The 21,327-nt window shown below is 39.8% G+C and overlaps 1 protein-coding gene across 3 annotated transcripts in view; it reads right to left on the bottom strand.

Moving 5' to 3' along the window:
* The window catches only part of Hnrnpr (heterogeneous nuclear ribonucleoprotein R), a 32,829-nt gene extending 12,024 nt beyond the window's left edge, over positions 1-20,805 (bottom strand). The window contains exons 1-7 of one of the 3 annotated variants that reach the window (XM_051173589.1): positions 20,648-20,805; positions 17,396-17,561; positions 15,074-15,192; positions 14,223-14,330; positions 11,114-11,227; positions 2,207-2,383; positions 141-276 (exon numbers count right to left, since the gene is read on the bottom strand). In XM_051173589.1, the coding sequence (XP_051029546.1) occupies positions 141-276; positions 2,207-2,383; positions 11,114-11,227; positions 14,223-14,330; positions 15,074-15,192; positions 17,396-17,552 (811 nt within the window). In that variant the 5' untranslated portion in view covers positions 17,553-17,561; positions 20,648-20,805. Of the gene's footprint in view, positions 1-140; positions 277-2,206; positions 2,384-11,113; positions 11,228-14,222; positions 14,331-15,073; positions 15,193-17,395; positions 17,565-20,647 lie in introns of all 3 variants that reach the window. The other 2 variants (XM_051173588.1, XM_051173591.1) reach the window with 2 other exon arrangements.
* Between the last annotated feature and the right edge of the window lie 522 nt (positions 20,806-21,327).

The following is a 21,327-nucleotide window of genomic DNA, read 5'->3' as shown; positions in this document are numbered from 1 at the left end:
GTCCAAATACTACTAAAGCAATTTAGATATAGGAGATTTTAATTTTTAGTTTACAATATATCTCCTTTGGGGGGGGAACACTTATATTTATAAATCAACAGATTCCCGCAAACCAATTTCTAAATGCATTTTTGTTTTACCTGTGACTTTACTGAACTCTTCCAGAATGTTTTCTTTAGTCTTATTCTTTGGAATGGATCCAACAAAAAGTCTGTTGTTTGCCACAGAAATGCACACTCCCAGGTGTTTACCAGGGCGAATCTCATAGCTGTCACACTGCAAAGAAGAAAAGAACCGAAGACCCCCCAAACCACCCCAGACTGAGGACAACTGATATTGATCTAAATAAAGAACCCCACAATTTAAGGCCAAACGCTCACCAAGCTCCCGGAAGCTTGAGGAAACATTAGTGTGGATTTTAAACTTGTTACAATCTCCAGTTATTGGTTTTGGGAACTCTATTGTTCATCCATATAAAAATGACTCGAAAATATTCACTTTAACACTGAATATTTCTTTTTCTTCTTTGAGGGGAGGGAGTGAGACAGGGTTTCTCTGTGTAACAGCCCTGGCTGTCCTGGAACTCACTCTGTAGACCAGGCTAACCTTGACTCAGAAATCTGTCTGCCTCTCTCTATTTTCCAAGTGCTGGGATTAAAGGCGTACACTACCATGCCTGGCTATATATTTTCAATTTTATCTACCTGAAAATTCCTTTCCAAAGAATTTCATAAGAAATACCTGAAACTATTCAGAGTCCTTGAGGATAAAATTAAATACAGATAAGCAGCAGCCAAAACAATAATATGTAAAAAGGCACATTAGGTTTAATCAATGCCAAAGAAACTTACAGAGTTTCACACTATATATAACCCTCAATTCTTTATTAAAGCTGTCAACTACCAAAACACTTTCAAAACTTTATGAAGACAATAAAAAATGTTTTCAGGTTTTTGTTTGTTTGTTTTCAAGATAGGGTTTCTCTGTAGCTTTGGAGCCTGTCCTGGAACTTTCTTTGTAGACCAGGCTGGCCTTGAACTCACAGAGATCCGCCTGCCTCTGCCTCCCAAGTGCTGGGACTAAGGGTGTGCTCCACCATCGCCCAGCAATAAATGTTTTAGTTGAACTAACTACAATAACAGATTCTTTAATGAATTTTAGTTTCTTCATATTTTAACATTACCATTAGTTTACTGAAAAAGATGATGACTAAAAAAGTCACCCATACTCTGTCAAAAATGGGAAAATAAAGCCTTGAAATACTGAATGAACAGGTTTGAAGAGAAAAATCCACCAGAAAAACTAAAACCTGGGCCAAGCCAGGAAAGAACTAATTCAGAGCTCACTAATGAAACCAAATCATTTGATGGATACAGCTGTGCTAGATGGGCAAGAATTGCCACTGCTCTACCATTTGTCACATGCCCTCAGATATGTGGCAACAATTTGCCAAGAAACACTGGCACTGTTAAAAACACTGAGAGTCACCTTCATACTGTAAGAATACGGGCTAGAGAAACGGCTCAGTGATTAAGAGCATTGCCTCCTCTTCCAAAGATCCCGAGTTCAATTCCCAGCAACCACATGGTGGCTCACAACCATCTATAACGAGATCTGGTACCCTCTTCTGGCCTGCAGGCACACATTCAGGCAGAACACTTAAAAACAAAAAAAAAAAAGAAAACAAGCCATCTGCAAAACTTACTGCTGCTCTAACAAGCACAAGATGGCAACAAGCCCCAGAGGGGGTGGGGGAAACATAGAAGTCTATTACATAACAAAAAAGGAGACTTAGAATACAATTGTTTAAATGTATAGCTGGATTGTGACAAAAATAAAACATAGTCACATTATTTTTTAAACCAAGCCCTAAAAGTCATTGTCATCCAGTTATGCTCTGCAGAACCATTTAAGTAAGGCTCCATTATACTTAGTGACAAGCCTAAAGTCTGACAGTCTAAAAGAAAAAACTGAATTGGCATGATACTAAATTTAAAAACTACTGAGTTTTTTGGTGCTAACCAATCTGTTAGTTAACTTAGAATTATAATCAGAAAATAAAGCAAAGATTACATACCAACTCAGTCAATATAAAGATATTAAAAGAAGTAACTAAAGAAAATGAAACTGTTAACTGCAAATGTTTTTTAACTTAAGTTTATTCTCTCAAAGGTAAGTTTTTGGTCAGTGGATATTTATTACATACCAGTTTAACTGCTTCCTGGGCAGCTTCCTTTCCACAGAAGGTGATAAATGCATATCCTCTGTTCTGACCAGAAAGTGGATCCATCATGAGTCGTAGATCCCAGATAGGACCAGCCTTCTCAAAAAGGGGTACCAACTCATCCTCATATAAGTCTCTTGGAATTTTACCTACGAAGACCTGAAATAAAGTTTCCTTGTTAGAACCCAACATAAGCATTTCATTTCAGAGGCAGAGTCAGAATTCCTGTCCCTTGTTAGGAGATATAAGCATCTGAATCTTGCAGTTGGTTTAGACTAAATGTAAGCTTGAACTTTTATTATAACCTTGAAGGGAGGTAGGCATGGTGGCAATACCTTCAATACCAGCACTCGGGAGGCAGAGCAGGAGCAGGTGGATCTCTCCGAGCACAAGATCAGCCTTGTCTACACAGGTAGTTCCAGCCCAACCAAGATTACACAGTATGAACCTGCTTCAAAACTAAATGAATGAATGAATGACTAAAATGAATGGATAAAAGGCTGGGCAAGGCAGCACACACCTTTAATCCCAGCACTCTGAAGGCAGAGGCAAGCAGATCTTTGTGAGTTAGGTCAGCCTGGTCTACAAAGCAAGTTTCAGGACAGCCAGGGCTGTTGCATAAAGAAACCTTGCCTCAAAAAACAAAGACAAAAACAAAAATGTCTTAGGGCTATCAACAAAAAGTCTATAAATAAAATGGAAACTGGTAGCTGCACAAAACTGTAGCCAACAACTTCAAAATTGCCTTTTCTTGAAGATCTCTGTGAATTACAGGCAAGCCTGGTCTATTACAGTGAGATACTGTTTAAAAGAAAGAATAAAGAAAAAGCTAAATCTGTGCTTCACAGAAATATAACACACCTTTTTTTGCTTGCTTTTCGAGGCAGTGTTGTAACAGCCCTGGCTATCCTAGGACTCCCTCTGTAGACCAGGCTAGCCTCAAACTCACAGAGATCCAACTGCCCCTAACTCCCAGAGTGCTGGGATTAAAGGCATGGGCCAACCCCCCTCCAAGCTAACACTCATCATTTTCATATTAAAATAATTTAATAAGAAACTGACCAGACTTTCATTGAGTTTTCTCAATACTAAATTCTTCATTATTTAAAAAGTAACTTTAATTCTTTTCAAAAAAATCTTGTCTTCAGTCTATTCCTTTATAAGGAAATTATCTGAAAATAAAGCAGACATCACTATGTTGCTCAGGCCTCCAAACCCTGTGCTTAGATGATCCTCCTCCTTCAGCCTCCTTCCTCAATAGCTACCATGCTTGGCAAACACATTTAATTTTAACATATGAAAAAAATTTATTTTTTTACCATTTAAGGAAGTCATGCTATTTAATTATAAACAAAAATAAAATTCGTTACAAAACAATTAACAACATGAAAGTAAAAATAAATCAGTATTTATACCAAAATTTCCAAGTTTCTCCAACATTAAAACAGTTTTTTTGTTTTTCGAGACAGTGTTTTTTTTCTCTGTGTAACCCTGGTTGTCCTGGAACATTCTTTGTAGGTGAGGCTGGCCTCCAACTCACAGATCCACCTACCTGTGCTTCCCGAATACTGGGTTTAAAGATGTGCACTATACACCCATTCCCAAATACTGGGTTTAAAGATGTGCACCATACACCCATCTCTAAAACTATCTTTTGATGTAACATTTTAAGCCACAAATATGAAACAGTAAACCAACATTTACATGAGAAAATTTCTAGTGAAAATTCACCTACATCAATATTTTAAATTCTGAACAATGACCCAAACCAATAAAGTAACAAGAGCACTCTGAAAGATGTGGCCAATATCACTAAGACTGGGTATAAGGCTCAATGGTAGAGTGCCTCCTTAGAACACCTAAGACTCTGAGTTCAATCCCTAGCAATGCAAACAAAAAAGCAAAAAAGAATTATTAATGGTCAGGCATGGTGACACATGCCTTTAATACTGCCTAGGCTTTAATCGTTTCCAGAGAGACCCAGTCTCTTTTAAAAAATAGGGGGCAGCCCAAAGGCTATAGCTGTCCATTTCAGTGGCGAAGGGAGAAAGTCAGCAAACAGTGCCAAATTAAGTCAAACCGTTTAAACTTTTTCTAGATGTGTTGGATTGGATAATGACTAAGCGTGACTTACATTCTAAGGGAAGCATACAGATAATTGGGTAGGGTAGAAAATGAATTGCATGAACAATCCTATATCAGTCAGGGTTAACAGGCCAATTCTGGCAAGCTACAAAGGTGGCTTAGCCTAGAAATAGGTGACAGCTATAAGGGTGGTAAGATACTAAGTTACATTGGATTCATATCTACATTTTTAATTACTCAGAACAAGTATTCTAATTAGTAAGCTAATCTCCTCATCTGCCAACCACACATGCAAAGGCAACTTCTGTGATAGTAGAGTTCATATCGTGGTCTTGTTTTTTTTTTTGAGGGGGCGGGGTGGCCTAAAAAAGTTCTTATGTGTTCACATGTAGCTAAGGATGACCTAGAATTCTTGATCCTTCTGCCTCCATCTCCCAAGAGCTGGGAATCACATGTTCCTGCCATCATACCTACCAACTACACAAACTTTTTTTGTTATACATATGGGCATTTTGCCTAGTGTTATGTATGTCTGTTACCCAAAAAGGCCAGGATAGGTCATTAGATTTTAGATTCCCTGGAACTGGAGTTACAGATGGTAGTGAACCTCCACATGGGTGCTGGGAGTAAAGTCTGGGTCCCTTGCAAGAGAAACAAGTATTCTTAATCACAGAGTGCTGCTCCCCCCCACCCGTCTGTCTGTCTGTCTGTCTCTGAGATGATTTCTTATGTAGCCTTGGTTGTCCTAGAGCTCACTCTGTAAACCAGGTTAGCCTAGAACTCTGCCTCTGCCTCTGAGTGCTGGAACTAAAGGCACGCACTACCACCACCACCGCCAGGTTTTTTCCCTTTTTTAAGGCAGGATCTCTTCTGTATCAGGACTGGTCGATCCTCAACTCAATGTGCAGAAGATGGTTTTGAACTTCTGATCCTTCTTTTTCTATTTTGGTGTTGCAATTACAAGCATGCACTACCATGTTTGCTTCATGCACTACTGTGTATCAAACACAAAGCCTCACACATGGAGGCAAGTACTGCACCCTGAGTTACATTCTTAACCTATAATCCATTTGAAGGAAAACAGGATACTAAGAATTAAACCTAGAGCTTCACACATAGTAGCCAAGTACCCTATCAGAACTGTATCACTAACCCATGTTTAGAGTATTTTTATATGAGTTTATTTGTATTTGTGAATTTCAAAATTATACTGATGTAGGAGGCTGGAAGTATAGCTAAAGGTAGAAAATGTAGTCTACTTAACATGCAAAGAATATCTATGGCGGTCACTGCACAGGGGAAGGGAAGTTCTATAAAGTCAAAATTTGTTCCTTTTTTTTTTTTTGGAGACAGGGTTTCTCTGTATTGCTTTGGAGCCTGTCCTAGAACTAGCTCTGAAGACAAGGCTGGCCACAAACTCAAAGATCTGCATGCCACGCCACCACCACCCCCTTCCCCTGTGCTGGGACTAAAGGCATGTACCACCAAGGCCCGGCAAGTATGTTTTATTGTTTAATTATTATAATGAAATGGCTTTTGATAATTATATCTCTCATGATTCATGATTCTCCCTACCAAGTAGAAATACAGATGAAACAAACGTTCAGTGACACTCTGAAAAGATACACAGCACAGCTGCACCAGACGTTTATTTACACTACTTCCTTAACATTTGTGCCATCATTTTTAGAACCAGACAAGCTTATTTCATTAAGCTAAACTAAAATGAAAATATATATATTTCATAAGAAACAACTTAGAAGTTGATTAATAAATCAGTCCACAGAAAAGAGTAAGAAAAATAAGCAATTTATACTTTAGTAGTAAAAGCTCAGCCTGTGCTGGGCATAAGCCAACTCTCCAGCTCTAAGTTGACTATTGCAAAAACACCATTTTCTCCCCATGCAGGGCTTTCAAAGTCAAACTTGAAAGTCTCTTAAACCTACAAGCTCTGGAAAAAAAAAAAAAAAAAAAAAAAAAAGCTTTAAAATTAATAAAATGATGACCCACCATTTCTTTTGAATCTTTCTACAAAATAGCCAACTAATACAATGGTTTTTAACCAATGGGTTACCAACCTTTCACAGAGGTCACATATCAGATATCCTGTATATCAGATACTTAAAAACACTACAATTAAAATCTTGATCCCCTGACTTGACCTCACAAATATTCACCCCAGGATTAGTCATGTTCCACCATATTCTACTCTAATATTTGTTTTTGTTTTCTTATAGCCACCATTAATCTTTTGGTTTTGATTGAGGTCAGTGCCTCAGAATGGAGCAATATTAAAACTGAATTTGGAGATGAGGTCTGCTCTTTAGATAATACTTTCTGTAAGTTACTTCCAAAAAGTATGCACTCATTAACAAACTGTTAAGCATTATCCTGAGAGTGAGAAATGTACAAGAATAATAGATGCTCTGCTGAAGAATGGCTCAATGGTTAAAGAGCATGTACTGTCTCTTGAGGACCCAAGTTCAATTCCTAGAGCTAATTGCCTGTAACTCCAGATCCTGGGGCATCTGATACCTAGGGACTCTGCAGACTACCACACACCATTAGTACACATATCCATAGAAAAATAAAAAAGTGCCGGACATGCCTTGAATCCCAGCTTTCAGAAGAGGCAGATGAATCTCTCTGAGTTCAAGGCCACTCCGGTCTACAGAGGCCTAATCCCCAACCATCTATTGAGGTATGGACATGTGCCACCAAGTCCAGTCATTACAGTGATGCTGGGGATTAAAACTCAGAGCTCAAACACTTTACCCACTGAGAGTCTCAAATATGTAGTGAACAGGATGAGAGAGATGGCTCAGCTGTTAAGAACACTGGCTGTTCTTCTAAAGGACCCAGGTTCAATTCCCAGGATTCACATGGCAGCTCACAGCAGTAATTCTAGGGGATCCGACACACATATACAGGAAGAACACCAATGTACTAAAAAAACAAAATTGTAAAAAGTGGAAAGCCAGTGAGATGATTCAGCCCAACAAACTGAGTTCAATCTCTGGAATCTACATAAAGATAGGAAAGAACCAGCCAGGTGTTGGTGGCACATGCCTTTAGTGTCAGTACTCCAGAAGCAGAGGCAGACTGATCTCTGTGAGTCCAGCCTGGTCTACAGAGCTAATTCCAGGACAAGCTCCAAAGCAATACAGAGAAACCCTGTCTTGGGGGGGGGGGGTAAAAAAAGATAGGAACCAACTGCACAGAGATGTCCTCTGATTCCACATACACACTATGAAATGCAAACCATGATATCCATGCGCCTCACCACCACATAGGAGCTGGACAGATGGTTCAACAATTACAAGCACTTGGTGTCCTTGCAAAGAACCTAATATTAATTCCTAGCACCAACAGAAGCTCACAACACCTTGCACCTCCAGTTTCTGGGGATGACTCTACATATATGTGAGCACTCTAATATTTACATTAAATAAATCAATCTTTTGTTAAAATATATGATGGTAAGCAACTGAGGAAGCACCTAACATGAACCTCTGTCCTCAACATTGCCACTGAATGGTATAGCACTGAGGATTGCTTTTAAACTGTGCTGTCCTCTTGGAGGTATTTCAGGATACCTTAAGAATGAGGAAAATACAGAGCAGTTAATTACATTTTTAATCTAGTCATTTTGTGTGTGTGTTTATAAGAAAAAAAAAAATTCTAATGCTAAGAACTCTAAGCCACAAATGCAGGTGCAGTTTCAGCCACACAACAATGTGAACAGCTTGAGGTACATGAGATCCTTGACTCAAACAAACAAGTAAAAGAACAATACTAAAACTAGTAGGAAAAAAATAATGAGTTCAAAAGAAATAAAAATAACCACAATGTCTCTCTCTCCCACTCTCTCTGTGGTGTTAAGACAGAACCTAATGCCTTGAACATATTAGGACTCTACCATTGACTATTATCTCTATTATCCCTCCCTCCCTCTATTTGTTATTTGAAGCAGGATCTATATAGCCCAGGCTGGCTTAAAGACCCGCAGTAAACCACCTGCTCCAAGAGCTGGAATTACAAATCTAAGCCACACCTCATCAAGCACACCAATCCCAGCCTGAACCTCCTTTTCCCTTTGAGATATGTTTTTCTAAATGCACAAACAGGCCTTGAACTTGAACTCTTCTGTCTCTACTTCCCAAGTAGCTTGGATTACAGGCTTAAGCCACCAGGCCCAACTGAACCACATTTCTTCTACATTGCTTTAAAAGTATATAAACAAGACAGGCAGTGGTGTATCAGACCTTTAATCCCAGCACTTAGGAGGCAGAGACAGGTAGATGGATCAATGCCAACCCGGTCTACAAAGGGAGTTCCAAGACATAGAAAATGTCCCAAGACCACCACCACCACCACCACCCCACAAAAAAAGGGGGAAAGGATAGAAGAAGCTGTTAATGAGAGGTGAAGAGAGAAATAAGACCATAATATCACTGCTGATACATGTTTTTCTGCAAAGACTCTAGATGGCTCCGAGTCCCAATTCCAACCCTATTGATAATCACATAATTTTATCTTTTATTACATTTATATTAGGGATGAGAGCACATACCATGGCACGCATGTTAATGTCAGAAGACAACTTGCAGGAGTTGGTTCTCTCCTTCCATCATGTGTTCTAGGGATTCAACTAAGGTCATCAGGCATGGCAATAAGAACCTTAACTGTCTTACAACAGGCCCACATTATATGATATTAAACCAGTCACAAACAAATAATATGTAGATGGTCCTAGTGTTTCTAAACCCAAAAATGCTTGGAATCCCTTTTAATATTAAACATTAAGAAACAAAATGTAACTATTATAACATGATAATGAAGGTGAAAGAACAAAAGCAATGACCATACTATGCAAAGAAAACACAGATCTTCACAGTGATACTGTGGCAGAGAGACGGCTGAACAAGTAGAGGTACTTTCCACACAAGTCTGGCCACCTAAGTCTGATCCTCAAACCTTCAAAAAGGTTGAAAGAAGGAACCAACTGCACAAAGTTGTCCTCTAATCTCCACACACTCTTTTCTTTAAAGTAATGCTTAACTACATACAGTCATCATTGCTTATCCATTTACAAACAAAACAATTATAATCTTTGCTTTTGGTCATCTGAAAAGTAAGCTTTAGCTTTTAAGAACATACACTTTATAGCAGTCTAAAGGCATCACTGTTTCCTTAAAACTGTTCAAACGGGAATCTAAGTAAAATTTTAATTTCTTGTAACTCTAATAGGCAACCTAAACACTTAACTCTAATGTCTAACAATGGTAATACTCCCCAAATAATGAGCAGACACTGTGACTATCTAAGAAGTTACCCTTATTATCCCCACCTCCATCATGTAGTTTATTTAAGAGACTCCTACAAACAAGGGAAGGTAGCACATGCCTGTAATGCCAGTACCTAAGAGGCTAAACAACAACTTCAAGTCCAGCCTGAACTATGAGATCCGCAAAATGCCTCAGAGGGCACATATCGTACATCACACCCGCAACAACCCGATGAGATTATCTCACAATTAAATAAATAAATATCTTTCATCAAATACTGTGCACTATGTTCCTGACACTATGCTAAGTACTAAATATAGACATTGAAGACATCAAATCAGAAAAAGTCCCTGCTGTAACAGGTTACTTTTTGTCTGCCACCTAGTTTCTCCATTTAAAAGATCGGAGAATGCTACAATAAAAACAAGTACATGGGGGGTGAAATATGGGGGGAACCCAATGAGTAGGGTGCTTGCCTAGCACACAAGAACCCTGGGTTTATCCTCAGCATTGCATAAACCTAATGTGTAGTAAACTTGTCACTGTAGCACTCAAGCAGTATGAACAAGAGAGAAACTTTTACAAAAGCCTAAAAGTCATTTCTTTATTGATGTGTGAACCAATATGCTCACCTCTTTTCTCTGATGTTACAGCTGCACCTTCCCTTGTAGAATTCCCTCCCATTTACAATGGTTCTCATTAACTATTAAGTGCATTTTATGTGTTGAGAGAAAGCAAAGAGTAATGACAAGCACTGACATTACAAAACAAAAATGGAGCCAGACAAGATCTAACCCCAGCACTACACACTCTACATACATGTAGAAGGTACACATAATTGCCTACTATTCAAGGCAAACCTGGTCTACATGGAGCACTTTAGCCATGAAGGGTTACATGTAAGACTTTGTCTTAAAATAAAATAAACATGAGCTGAGTACACTGGCACATGTCCATAAACCCAACTCCCAAGGGAGGCTTGCAAGTTCAAGACAGTCTGGGCTACATACTTAGATACCATTTCAAATAAAAGCATGAGGCTCAAACTGAAATTCCTAGCACCACAAAAAAAAAAAAAAAAAAAGGGGGGGGAGGGAGGGGGCCAAAACTGCTTCTCCCTTTAGCAGTAAGCTCCAAGACTCTTTATCTGTATTTCTGTGATTTAAGAAGTATCAAGCTGAACTTAATGGTACATGCTTTTAATCCCAGCAAGTGGCTGCAGAGGCAGGCATATCTGTTAGTTCGAGGCCAGCCTGATCTACAAAGTAAGTTCCAGTACAGCCAGGGCTATTACACAGAGAAACCCTGTCTCAAAAGACAAGACAAAACAAACAAACAGAGTATTAAGATTGCTACACCAAGGTTTCCTTACTAATAATGACAAAAAATGCCCATAGATATCACCAATAGAACACTAGCCACTTAGAAAGAAACCAAGTGCTTTACCCACATCATACACTAGATAATACAGTTAATAGATTGGAAAGATTTTTGGCAAAGGGATAAGAACACTCACCTCTGTTCCAATTCCAGGTTGCACACCCGAATACACACTGTCTGGTGGAGGACCACCATACTTCCTCTGTCCTGTGGTTACATCCAGAGTATAACCAGTTCTCTCAAGCAAAGCCTAAACATAATTACACATCTGTTATACTTGAAAATATAAACATATACATATCAGTATATTAATCTTCTCTAAAAGTTACTATGAATTTTTTTTGTTTCTTGTTTGTTTGGGTTTTTGTTTTGTTTTGTTTTGTTTTTCAACACAGGGTTTCTCAGTGTAGCCTTCCTTGACTATCCTGGAACTTGCTCTGTAGATGAGGCTGGCCTGGAACTCACAGAGATCCTCCTGCCTCAGCCTCCAGAGTGCTGGGATTAAAGGCGTGCACCATCACTGCCTGGCTACTATAACATTTTATGAACTGTATTTTATAGCTAAAGGGGAGCAGCTGGAAATATAGGTCAGGTGATAAAGGTATTTGTTTAGCTAGCCTGAGGCCCTGGGTTCTAGCCCCAGTATCATATAAAAACCTGGTATGGGGCCTGGCTGTGGTGGCGAATATCTTTAATCCCAGCACTCAGGAAGCAGGTGGATCTCTGTGAGTTTGAGGCCAACCTGGTCTACAGAGTGAGTTCCAGGACAGCCAGAGCTATACAGAGAAGACAGGTTTCAAAGAAAAACAGAGAAAGGAAGGAAGGGAAGGAAGATGAGGGGCTAGAAAATTGCTTAGCAATTATAAGAGTCTACTGTATTGGTCTTGCAGAGGACCATAGTTTATTTAGTTCCTAGCAACCTTGTGAAATATCTCATAATTAACTAACTGTAACTCCAGGTCCAGGGGTCCAATATCCTCTCCTAGCCTCCATGGGCACTGTAGTCATGTGCACAAACTTACACTCAGACACACACACACACACATATATATAATTAAAAATAACAGTAAAAATCAGGCTGGAGAGATGGCTCAGTGGTTAAAAGCACTGGTTGCTCTTCGAAAGGTCCTGAATTCAATTCCCAGCAACCACATGTTGGCTCACAACCATCTGTAATGAGATCTGGTGCTGTTTCAGGCATAAATAAATCTTAAAAAATAATCTAAAAGAGGGAGAGATCACTTTGAAATAAAGAGCAATTGTTCTTACAGAAGACCTAAGTTTGATTCCCAGCATACACATGGTGGCTCATAACTGTCTGTAACTCATTTCATTTGTTTGTTGCATAGTCTTACTATAACACAAGTTCCAGAAAAACTGGACAATCTCACAGTATTAACTAATTTGGCAACTACCAAATAAACTCAGATTTCAAAAGAAACCTTATCATGTCTTGATTATCCTCCTACCTCATTAACTTAAGAGAAGTCACAGAAAAGATACCCTGGCCCTCAAAGGGCTTGCACTATAGATAGTATCACATGAAAGGACTATAGAACATCTTTTGGTGGCAAACAAAATATACAATCAAGAAAGAGAAAAGGCTTTGTATGTTGGGTTTTTAATCATACAGAGCAACACCAGATTTGTGTGAATCAGGTTTAGTTAACCCTGAGATTCCACAGGGATGGATGTCTTGGGCCTTCCATTTTCCTACCTTTGATTCAAATATATATGTAATATCAAATACAACCAAATATACATATTATATAAATAATATACAAATTAGCAATTATACTGGTTGGGGTGTTTTTGTTGTTTGTTTTTGTTTTGGTCAAACAACCTAGGCTTATCTGGAAAGGACTCTTTATTGATAAAAATGCCTCCATAAAACTGCCTGGCAAGTCTATGGGCTATCTTCTTGATTAATGATTGTTACAAGAGGGTTCAGCCTCCTGGGCAGGTGCTCTAGGGTGTGTAAGAAAACAAACTGGGCAAACTATGGGAAACAAGCCAATAAGGAGGGTTCTTCTACAGTCTCTGTGTCAGTTCTTGCCTCCAAGTTCCTGCCTTGAGTTCCTGCTCTGACTTTCCTCACTGATGGACTGTGACAGGGAAGTGTACGATGAAATAAACCCTTTCTTTCTCATATTGCTTTTAGTCAGTATTTTATCACAATAGATACTCTTAACTAAGACAAAAAATATACACAAAAATTATTTCTTTAATATATTCATTACTAACGGCAAATAAAATAGCCAGCTACTCAGCTATTCGGTGAATGTAAATTTTTAAACTAAACTATTGCCTCAAACCAGAATTGGAGTCAGTAAAGAAAGGCTTTCATTAGGGATGAGGAAATAAACACAAACGCACTCACGTACATACACTTTAGATCAACTGGTGGGGGACACACAGAAAGACCCTCTGCGAACAGAGCGGGGTACTCAGGAAGCCAAAGTCTTTAAGGGCTGGGTATTTTAAGGGTCTTTGAAGGGGTCTTTCTCCCCCATCTGGGCTGGTCAGCCAAAAAGAATTTTTATATAGTAGTTTCGAATTTTTTAAAGAATGGGACTAGGTCATTTTACAAATGGCAAGGAAAAAAGTATAATGGCACTTTACAAAGTTAGTTATGCCTAACAAACATAAGCCACCTGAACAAACAACTTCAACATTAAATACTATTCAAATTAAATCTGGGAGTCCAGCCCAGAATAGAGCACTTGCTTAGCATGTGTGAGGCCCTGGGTCAGACCCCTAGGGCTGGGGTTGGGAGTAATCTCTGCAGCATCAACAACACCCATTTAACTAGGTCTTTCAGGAAAAGCCTATCTATTAGCCTTTCAAAGCAGTTTATCTAAGTAATAATAATGACTGGAGAGGGTGGATACTTTACATATGAATTCACTTAATCTTCACAACTCCAGGAGGTAAGCACAACCATTACCGTTTTACAAATAATCTGTGGTCAAGGAAAATTCAAAAGGAAGAAAGTCAGACTACAACAGCTCTTTCCCAAGGAAAGAAAGCTCAGGCATTCCACTTCAGCACTCTGAGCAGGAACACTACGAATTTGGGACCAGCCTGGGATACACAGTGAGTCTCATGCCAGCTTGAGCTGCATAATGTTGCAAATAAACAAAAATATAAACAGTGCTTATAAAGAAAATAACAAACATGCCCCTGTTAGAAAAGGAAGTCTTTTAGAATTTCTCATCTATACTTCAACCACCAGTCATGTTTACCTTGATCTTCGCCTCATCAGGCCCTTTCGTGGACTCCTGCACCTTGCTGCCCTGTTTCTCTCTCTGCCTGTAGGTCTTCATAACTCCACATAAAAATGCACTTTTGTTCTAAAACATGCAAGCAATTCAAAAGGGAGAATTACCAGGAATCTTTGAAGGGTCAAATACACAATCAAATTTAATATTTATTCCATTCATTCAACACATTCTTTGATGAGAAGTCACTATGGGCCAGAGGCTGGAGCACACAGTGCCTGAGGGTGCTTACCTTCCAAACTGGGGGGGGGGGGGGGGGACGGCGGCAAAAAAAAAAAAAAAGGCCTTCCATTTGTTAATATTTAATTTTGAAGCTGGACTGTTTTTCCAGTATGTCTAAAAGTATTTCTCACGCAAAAATAGATCAAATAACCCAAAAAATATTTTTCTTTTCTTTTTTGGTTTTTTGAGACAGGGTTTCTCTGTGTAACTTTGTAAACTAGGCTGGCCTTGAACTCAAGAGATCCACCTGCCTCTGCCTCCTGAGTGCTAGGATTAAAGGCATGTGCCACTACTGCCCGAGCCCAAAAATACTTTTAATGCAAGCAATTCAAACATATAAAACTTTAACAGTTAACAATAATCAAACTATGGCTTTAAGTTTTTGAAGAAACTTACTGTATAAAAAGGTAGGGGAAGACTTTCAGTTTGTGCTTATGCTTCTGAAATTCTTTGACACAGATCTTTTCCCCTTCAGTTTTTCAAAGGAGAGTCATAAGCAAAAAAGACCACTTCCCCACAGGGAAAAGAGTGCCCTCACAGTGCAACAGCTGCAAGCATTAACTGCTCAGAGGAATTGCTAGCACTGACCTTACCTGAACATGAGATAAGTCACTCTCCTTGAACTGCTGTAGAACAGACAGGGCTCCTTCTTCATTAAATTCCCTGAGAGCATCAATTGCTCTTTCATCAAGATCGACATAAGCTACCAACCCTAAAAATCAAATTGAAAAGGGTTAACATTATTGCAATAAAAAAGGGGAGGCTAAACTGTCCTAGCAAGAATTGTTACATTCAATACCATCTCTGACAAACTACATTTTTATTTATCTATATGCATTACATAGTTATACAAATAAGATACAGCAAGCACAAACACAAAGATTAAAGATAAAATGTCAACAACTATAAACATGAATTTTAACTTAAAAAAAAAAAAACTTAAGATCCCAAAATGTTTCCAACTCTCAAACAGGAGTTAAGTTCTGAAAGTCTGATGTACACACTGTACTACAGATGCACCATTCATTTAAGAAATTCTGGTTTATATTAGAATGGCAAGAAATACACTGTATTTCCTAAGGATAATCATTCAAATTACAGGTTGCTGCAATTGTTTACTATAGAAGAGGTAGAAGAAAATATAAGAAGCAATTTTACTTAATTCTTTCCACTCTAGAAAGTGTCAAAGGTTTTCCCTCCTTAGCACCCAAAATAAATTAAAATGTGCTTATCCAAGCATCTACTTTGCTGCAGTCAGAATGTGGAAAGGCATAATTTTATTAAATTAAATTATTCTATAAATGCAAATGCAGCTTACTAAATCAACTCTGAATTTCAGATTTTAAGTCGGTCTTTTTCTCTTCTGAAGTAACAAGCTGAGACTTAAAAGATGCTGTGGCATTCACAACACTGTCAATAATGACAATCTCTTTCAAATGTCAGTAAAAATGTTACAGATTTTTAAAATAAGTGTGCAGAATATATGTGCTGCATTCTACATATGTAGTCTACTTAACTACACACAGAATATCTATGTTTAAAATAACTTAACATATAAGGCACCTTTTCAGAATTGGACCAATGTAAAATATAAATATTTGACAGATTAACAGTCCCCTCCCCAAGTCCATATGAGCTAACACCAAAAGTGATTCTATTTTGGTAAGCCAAAAGGAACTTTATTTCATACAGTAAATAAATTGAAAATAAATGTAATGCCACTTGCAAAGTTGTTTTAAAAAAGTTGCCATGTCATGTTTTAAAAGCTCAAAATGAACATGGCTAAGTGACTGGAGTTTCCTTACTTGAGTATTTCATACCACCACCCAAAGCCACAACTCAGGACAATCATCAATCCATCCTGTCGATCCAACCCTACACCCAAACCATCAGCCTCTTAGCAGTAACAAAACACTATACAGGGAGCATCTCTAAACAGATCACTGCCAGTTCTCTAGGGCAGACAGAATGTCACAGAAATTTCCTGAGAACTGGTTTTCAAATGGGACCATCACCCAGAAGTCATTTTTATAAGCCATTTTAGTATATAAAACTAAATCTCAGTTGTGAGATTTAAAATATTTTAAGAGGGGAAAAAAAGCACAGCTATTTGTCTACTGTACTTAAATATTTCTAAGAGAAACGGTTCAATTCTCTCTCCTGATCTGGATAGGCACACAAACACAGAGGAAGAAAGTTTCCATCTATGGCCCCAAAGGAGGACACATTTATTTACGAACACCATTCCCTAAGGGTAAATATTTCTCTCCCTCTTTAAATTCAAACCACTTACAACCAACCATATTAAGATGTTCAAATTTGCTTAAGCACTTAACCATGGGACTTACACATTAAGGGGGAAAAAAAAAAGCAAAAACAAAAAACAGCTATTACAAACCAAACACTTCCAAATTACAGAGAGATGTGTATTGCTGTCTATTAGAAACTAGACAGGCCACAAACTCTCAAGGAGTCTGACATATTGTTATTGTTTCAGAAAATACAATCTAACTATTCCTCTAATTATCCACCTAATCAGACCTAAGCTGAATTAACACTCACTTTTAAAAAGCTAAAAGTAGAAAAGTAAAAAGCAAAATGATGACTGATTTAGGTTAAGGGAAAATGCAAAATTTGGTATGCTGAAACATACGTTTTCATTGGTAGTAAATCAAAGACAAATTGATGTTCTGTTCTAAAACAACTAAGACTGCATATTCAACACTAAGAAGGCTTCAAAATAATGAAAAAGGAATATCAAGTCAAACCCAATATGCCCTCAATGAAGGGAAAGTATATTCAGCTCTACACAGATCAGGAACAGTAAGCATTATTTAACCTTAGAAATCTATAAAATTCAACGTGGTTTGCCCTCACTTTCATAACCAGTCAGAAACAAGAAATGCATATTATACCTGTCTGAAATATTTCATCAAGTCTTTCTGCCACCTTCTGTGGGAGGCCTGCCTCTATCAGTGTCTTGTAGTGTTCTGTGTGAGTTACACTGGAAGTATCCATGGGTTCTTCCTCTTCTTTTAACTGTACCGCATTACCATTCACCTGATTAGCCATTTTATTATGCTGCTGGAAAAAATTCAGGAGCTATATTACATTAAGCCAGAAATAACTAGTTTGTAGGACAATGCATGATTTATCTGAACTAATTTGTACACATGCTGCTAATAACAACTATCCAGAATATTTTATGCCTTTTGTGAGCATCTAACCTAAATTTTCCACAATAATCTTGTGAAACTATATAAAATGTACATGGAAGTATTAGATCCTTAAGCAACTTCATGTACTCAGGGTTAAAAGGACTTGAATTTACTGAAGGTACAATTGTTGATTAACAAAAGCAGCCATTGTGTTCTGGGGAGCAGATCAACAAACCACCACAAAACCCTAAAAGCCCCTCAGCTTACAGATTTCTAAAGTTTGGTTTAAAACAGAACGAACACCCATACATCACTTAGTCAAGGTTTAAGAACTTTCCACTCTTCCTAGCTCTGCTTCAGAAACAACACAGGTATGAAATAAATCCATGTTGTATCCAGTTCAACAAGCTGGTGGCTTGGGTTCTCTCTCCACTTCACTTAAAAAACACAACTTTCACATTAATTTTGTTCTATGATTAATTTGCTATTCCCATTCATAGATTTAAAAGAAAAAATGACCAACTTTAAAAGCTAAGCCATTGTTTAAAGTTCACATAAAAATAAGTCAAGGTTGCTTCTTGCTTTAAAAAAAAAATCAGGAGTATTAACTGAACTTTTCTTGTCAGTGAAGTTGCAAAAATACTGAAGAATGGAAAACATCCAAAAACTTCATAAACACTATCTAATTGGCATGAGCTTGATGTATTTCTCATATTAACCTACCAAAATCATTTTGTATGTTCAGCATGTATATAATGCTGAAATGGACCAATTCCCTGAAGAGAGTGTAAATCACAAAAGCATACAAGGCCAGTCTATACTACCTCAAAGTCAGGGAATTTAAGTGTGTGTCTGTGGTAAAAATTATAATGTGATGACGATTAACTGGTGGCACAATACAGATATTGTGGCACATACTGAAATAAAGGCATGATGAAGGTGGATCTCGAGAAAATGCCTACTCTTCTTAAACTCAAGATAGTCAGCTAAGAAGAAAATACAAGTCACCTAAAAGCACTAAAGCCTAAAATAACCAATTCCAGATTACTCATCAAACACTATGCAAACGCAGCAGGTGCTGTTTCCTGACATAAAACAACTCTTCATCTGAACATCCACTGATACTTAGTTAACGTTAATGAGAGGAGAAAGACAAGGGATGGGGAGGCAACAGCAGAAAGGAAAATGTGAAGTGTTACTCTGAAAATGACCTAAACAGCATGACTTCCCATCATCACAAAACTCTCCCTAGCCCTCTAATGTCTATAGAGGCGCCGACTGTAGTTAAAAGTCTGAATGGACAAACGTATCTCAAAGCAAGTTCAGATTCTTATGAGCTAGCAAAAAATGGAAACATCCAAAACTGGCACAAGAAACTATGAGTATATTTACTGATTAATACAACTTAGTCCTATAAAGCAGCATTCTAAAATCCCCAATCTTTTTGTGAACATATAGTTGTGTTTTCCCATTCCCTCCCAACCCCAAAGTAAGATCACCACAACTTAAAAGTTCTACCACAAGACCTTACAGCACTGCACCTGTGAATACTATGTTACAGGAGAGGCAAATTAAAGAAGTTCAATGAACATCTGTTAAGGTGAAGTGTTTTCTTAAAAGTATGCGTGAAGCAAAATGACAAGTTATGTATTAAGCACAAGACAGATTTATGATTATCATTCCTATTAAAATTGTTTAAAAATTTCCATTTTGTCAACTTTAATCAAAAAAAGATAAAATAGATTCCAGAAAATAAAATCTTCAGAACTAGGGAAAAAAAACAAACAAAAAAACCTCTTCAAGCCGAATACAAAGTGCTCCTTTAAAAGACTTTTATGTTATGAAACCATTTAAAACTCATGTCAATTCAACACAATGCTACACAGCCAAACCATATTTCTGGATGCAGCAAATATACTAACGTAACTGAACTTTGACCTGAACTTTTTTTTTTTTTTGGCAAAAAAAAAAAAAAAAAAAGAAAGAAAATTACAAAATAAAGCCATTTAAGTAAGACTGTTAAGGGCCACTGGGAGACTTGGGAAGTCAGTACTAGCTCCTCCCTGACTTTGGTCGAGCATCTCTAAAGCAAAATGTTAAGGGCTTTAAAAGAACCAACGAAAGCTAACCGTTATCTCAAAGCTCGGTAGTGCCAAGCCCTTAATCACTACGACTGATTCCTGACACATGCATTCTGCCTCTGAAGGGCAGGAGGGGAAAAAAAAATCTCAAACAGGTAACAAGAAAGGATTGAACCTTTCAAGAACCCTTGGGCTTTCGTCTTGAAATTCTGGCCACATGGTTGCTACGGTAAGAAAAAGAGAGCTTTTCCAATGTGCAGCGCCTATGACATTCTCCGAATTACCTAGCTCAGGCGCCGCTCGAAACCAAGTGTCACAGCCTCAAGTAGTCATTTTTTCCTTCAAATCTCGGCTCCAAGCATGCAGGATGAGGATCGGGTGGGAGGCACCCCCCATACCTCGGCCCCTGGGCTCCGACTCCCACAAAAGTTTGCTCTGGGCTCAGGTAACCCTGGGATTTGCACCCCGCCCTCGGCTCACCCCACCCCCTCGGGCGCGACCCGGTTATCAACACATCCCACCCGTGGCCCGGCGAGTTGCCGGCCAGGCCTGATCGCAGGCCCAGAGGGAAGCGCCGGGGTCAGGGGAGCGCTTGGAACCCTTCGCCCGACCGGGCCGCCGACGGCGGCGGGCGGAGGCGGGAAAAGCACCGCGAGACCGACAGGCCGCGCGGAGGACAGCGGACCGAGGGACTGGGCACGGAGGGGCTGAGAATGATGAGCCAGAGAGGAGGCGCCGCGGCAGGACTCAGGCTCACTGCTGCGCGGCCCGCCCGAGCAGAAGCCGCCCCCGGCCCATCCCCACCCCCACCCTCGGGCCTCGGAGCAAAGACCCAAACTGCAGACAGGGGCACCGAGCCTGGGCCCGGCCGAGTCCGGTCAGACCGGGACTCCAGGCCCCTCCCCCCACGGGCCAGCGCGAGACTCACCAGGGCAGAGCGGGGGGCCGGCGGCCTGGCCCGTGAGAATCAGCGCGAGGCGCTTTGAAAACGACTAGAAATGGCGCGCGCGCCACCCCCTCCCCCCCTCATGGACAGAGACGCGATCCCGGCAGCACGCGGGGTTTCCCGGAACTGCTTCCAGGGACTCCGTGCCGCCCAGCAATCAGCTCATGAGGCGTTCTGACAGGCATCTCAGCGGACCAATAGGAGAGAGGGAAAGCGGCCCCCATGCCGGCGACTCCGCGAGCCAATCGGTGTGGCCGTCGGGCTGAGCCAATGAGGGTTCTCAGCGCCACTGGCTGAGGCGCCTCCGGGGCGGGGGCATGCACACAAAGGGGTCTGTTGGTGGGAGCCCCTGGTAGTGGCGAGGGTGCGGGGCTGCAGGCCTTGCGTGGCCGAAACTCCTCCCTCTTCGTCTACCACGATTACGAGGCTGAAAAACCTAGGCCTCGCGCCGCGTGGCCGCCTCCGGAGCCCCGCCCCCTCGGGTCCTTGCGGCCACGCTCCGCAATGGCGCTGCTACCTGGCGCGGGAGTTGCTTATCCCGAATCCTCCCTCACGCCTTGCTGGCAGGTCCCAAATACACCTTTCGCCACGCGCTGGGCTCCGTTGCTAGATCATTTTGGCTCTGGTCAAAACACGACTGAAGGATGGTTTGACTCGTTTGG

This window comes from Phodopus roborovskii, unplaced genomic scaffold (assembly GCF_943737965.1).
Source record: "Phodopus roborovskii unplaced genomic scaffold, PHOROB, whole genome shotgun sequence".
Classification (NCBI taxonomy): Eukaryota; Metazoa; Chordata; class Mammalia; order Rodentia; family Cricetidae; genus Phodopus; species Phodopus roborovskii.
This window is presented reverse-complemented; position numbering and strand designations above follow the sequence as displayed.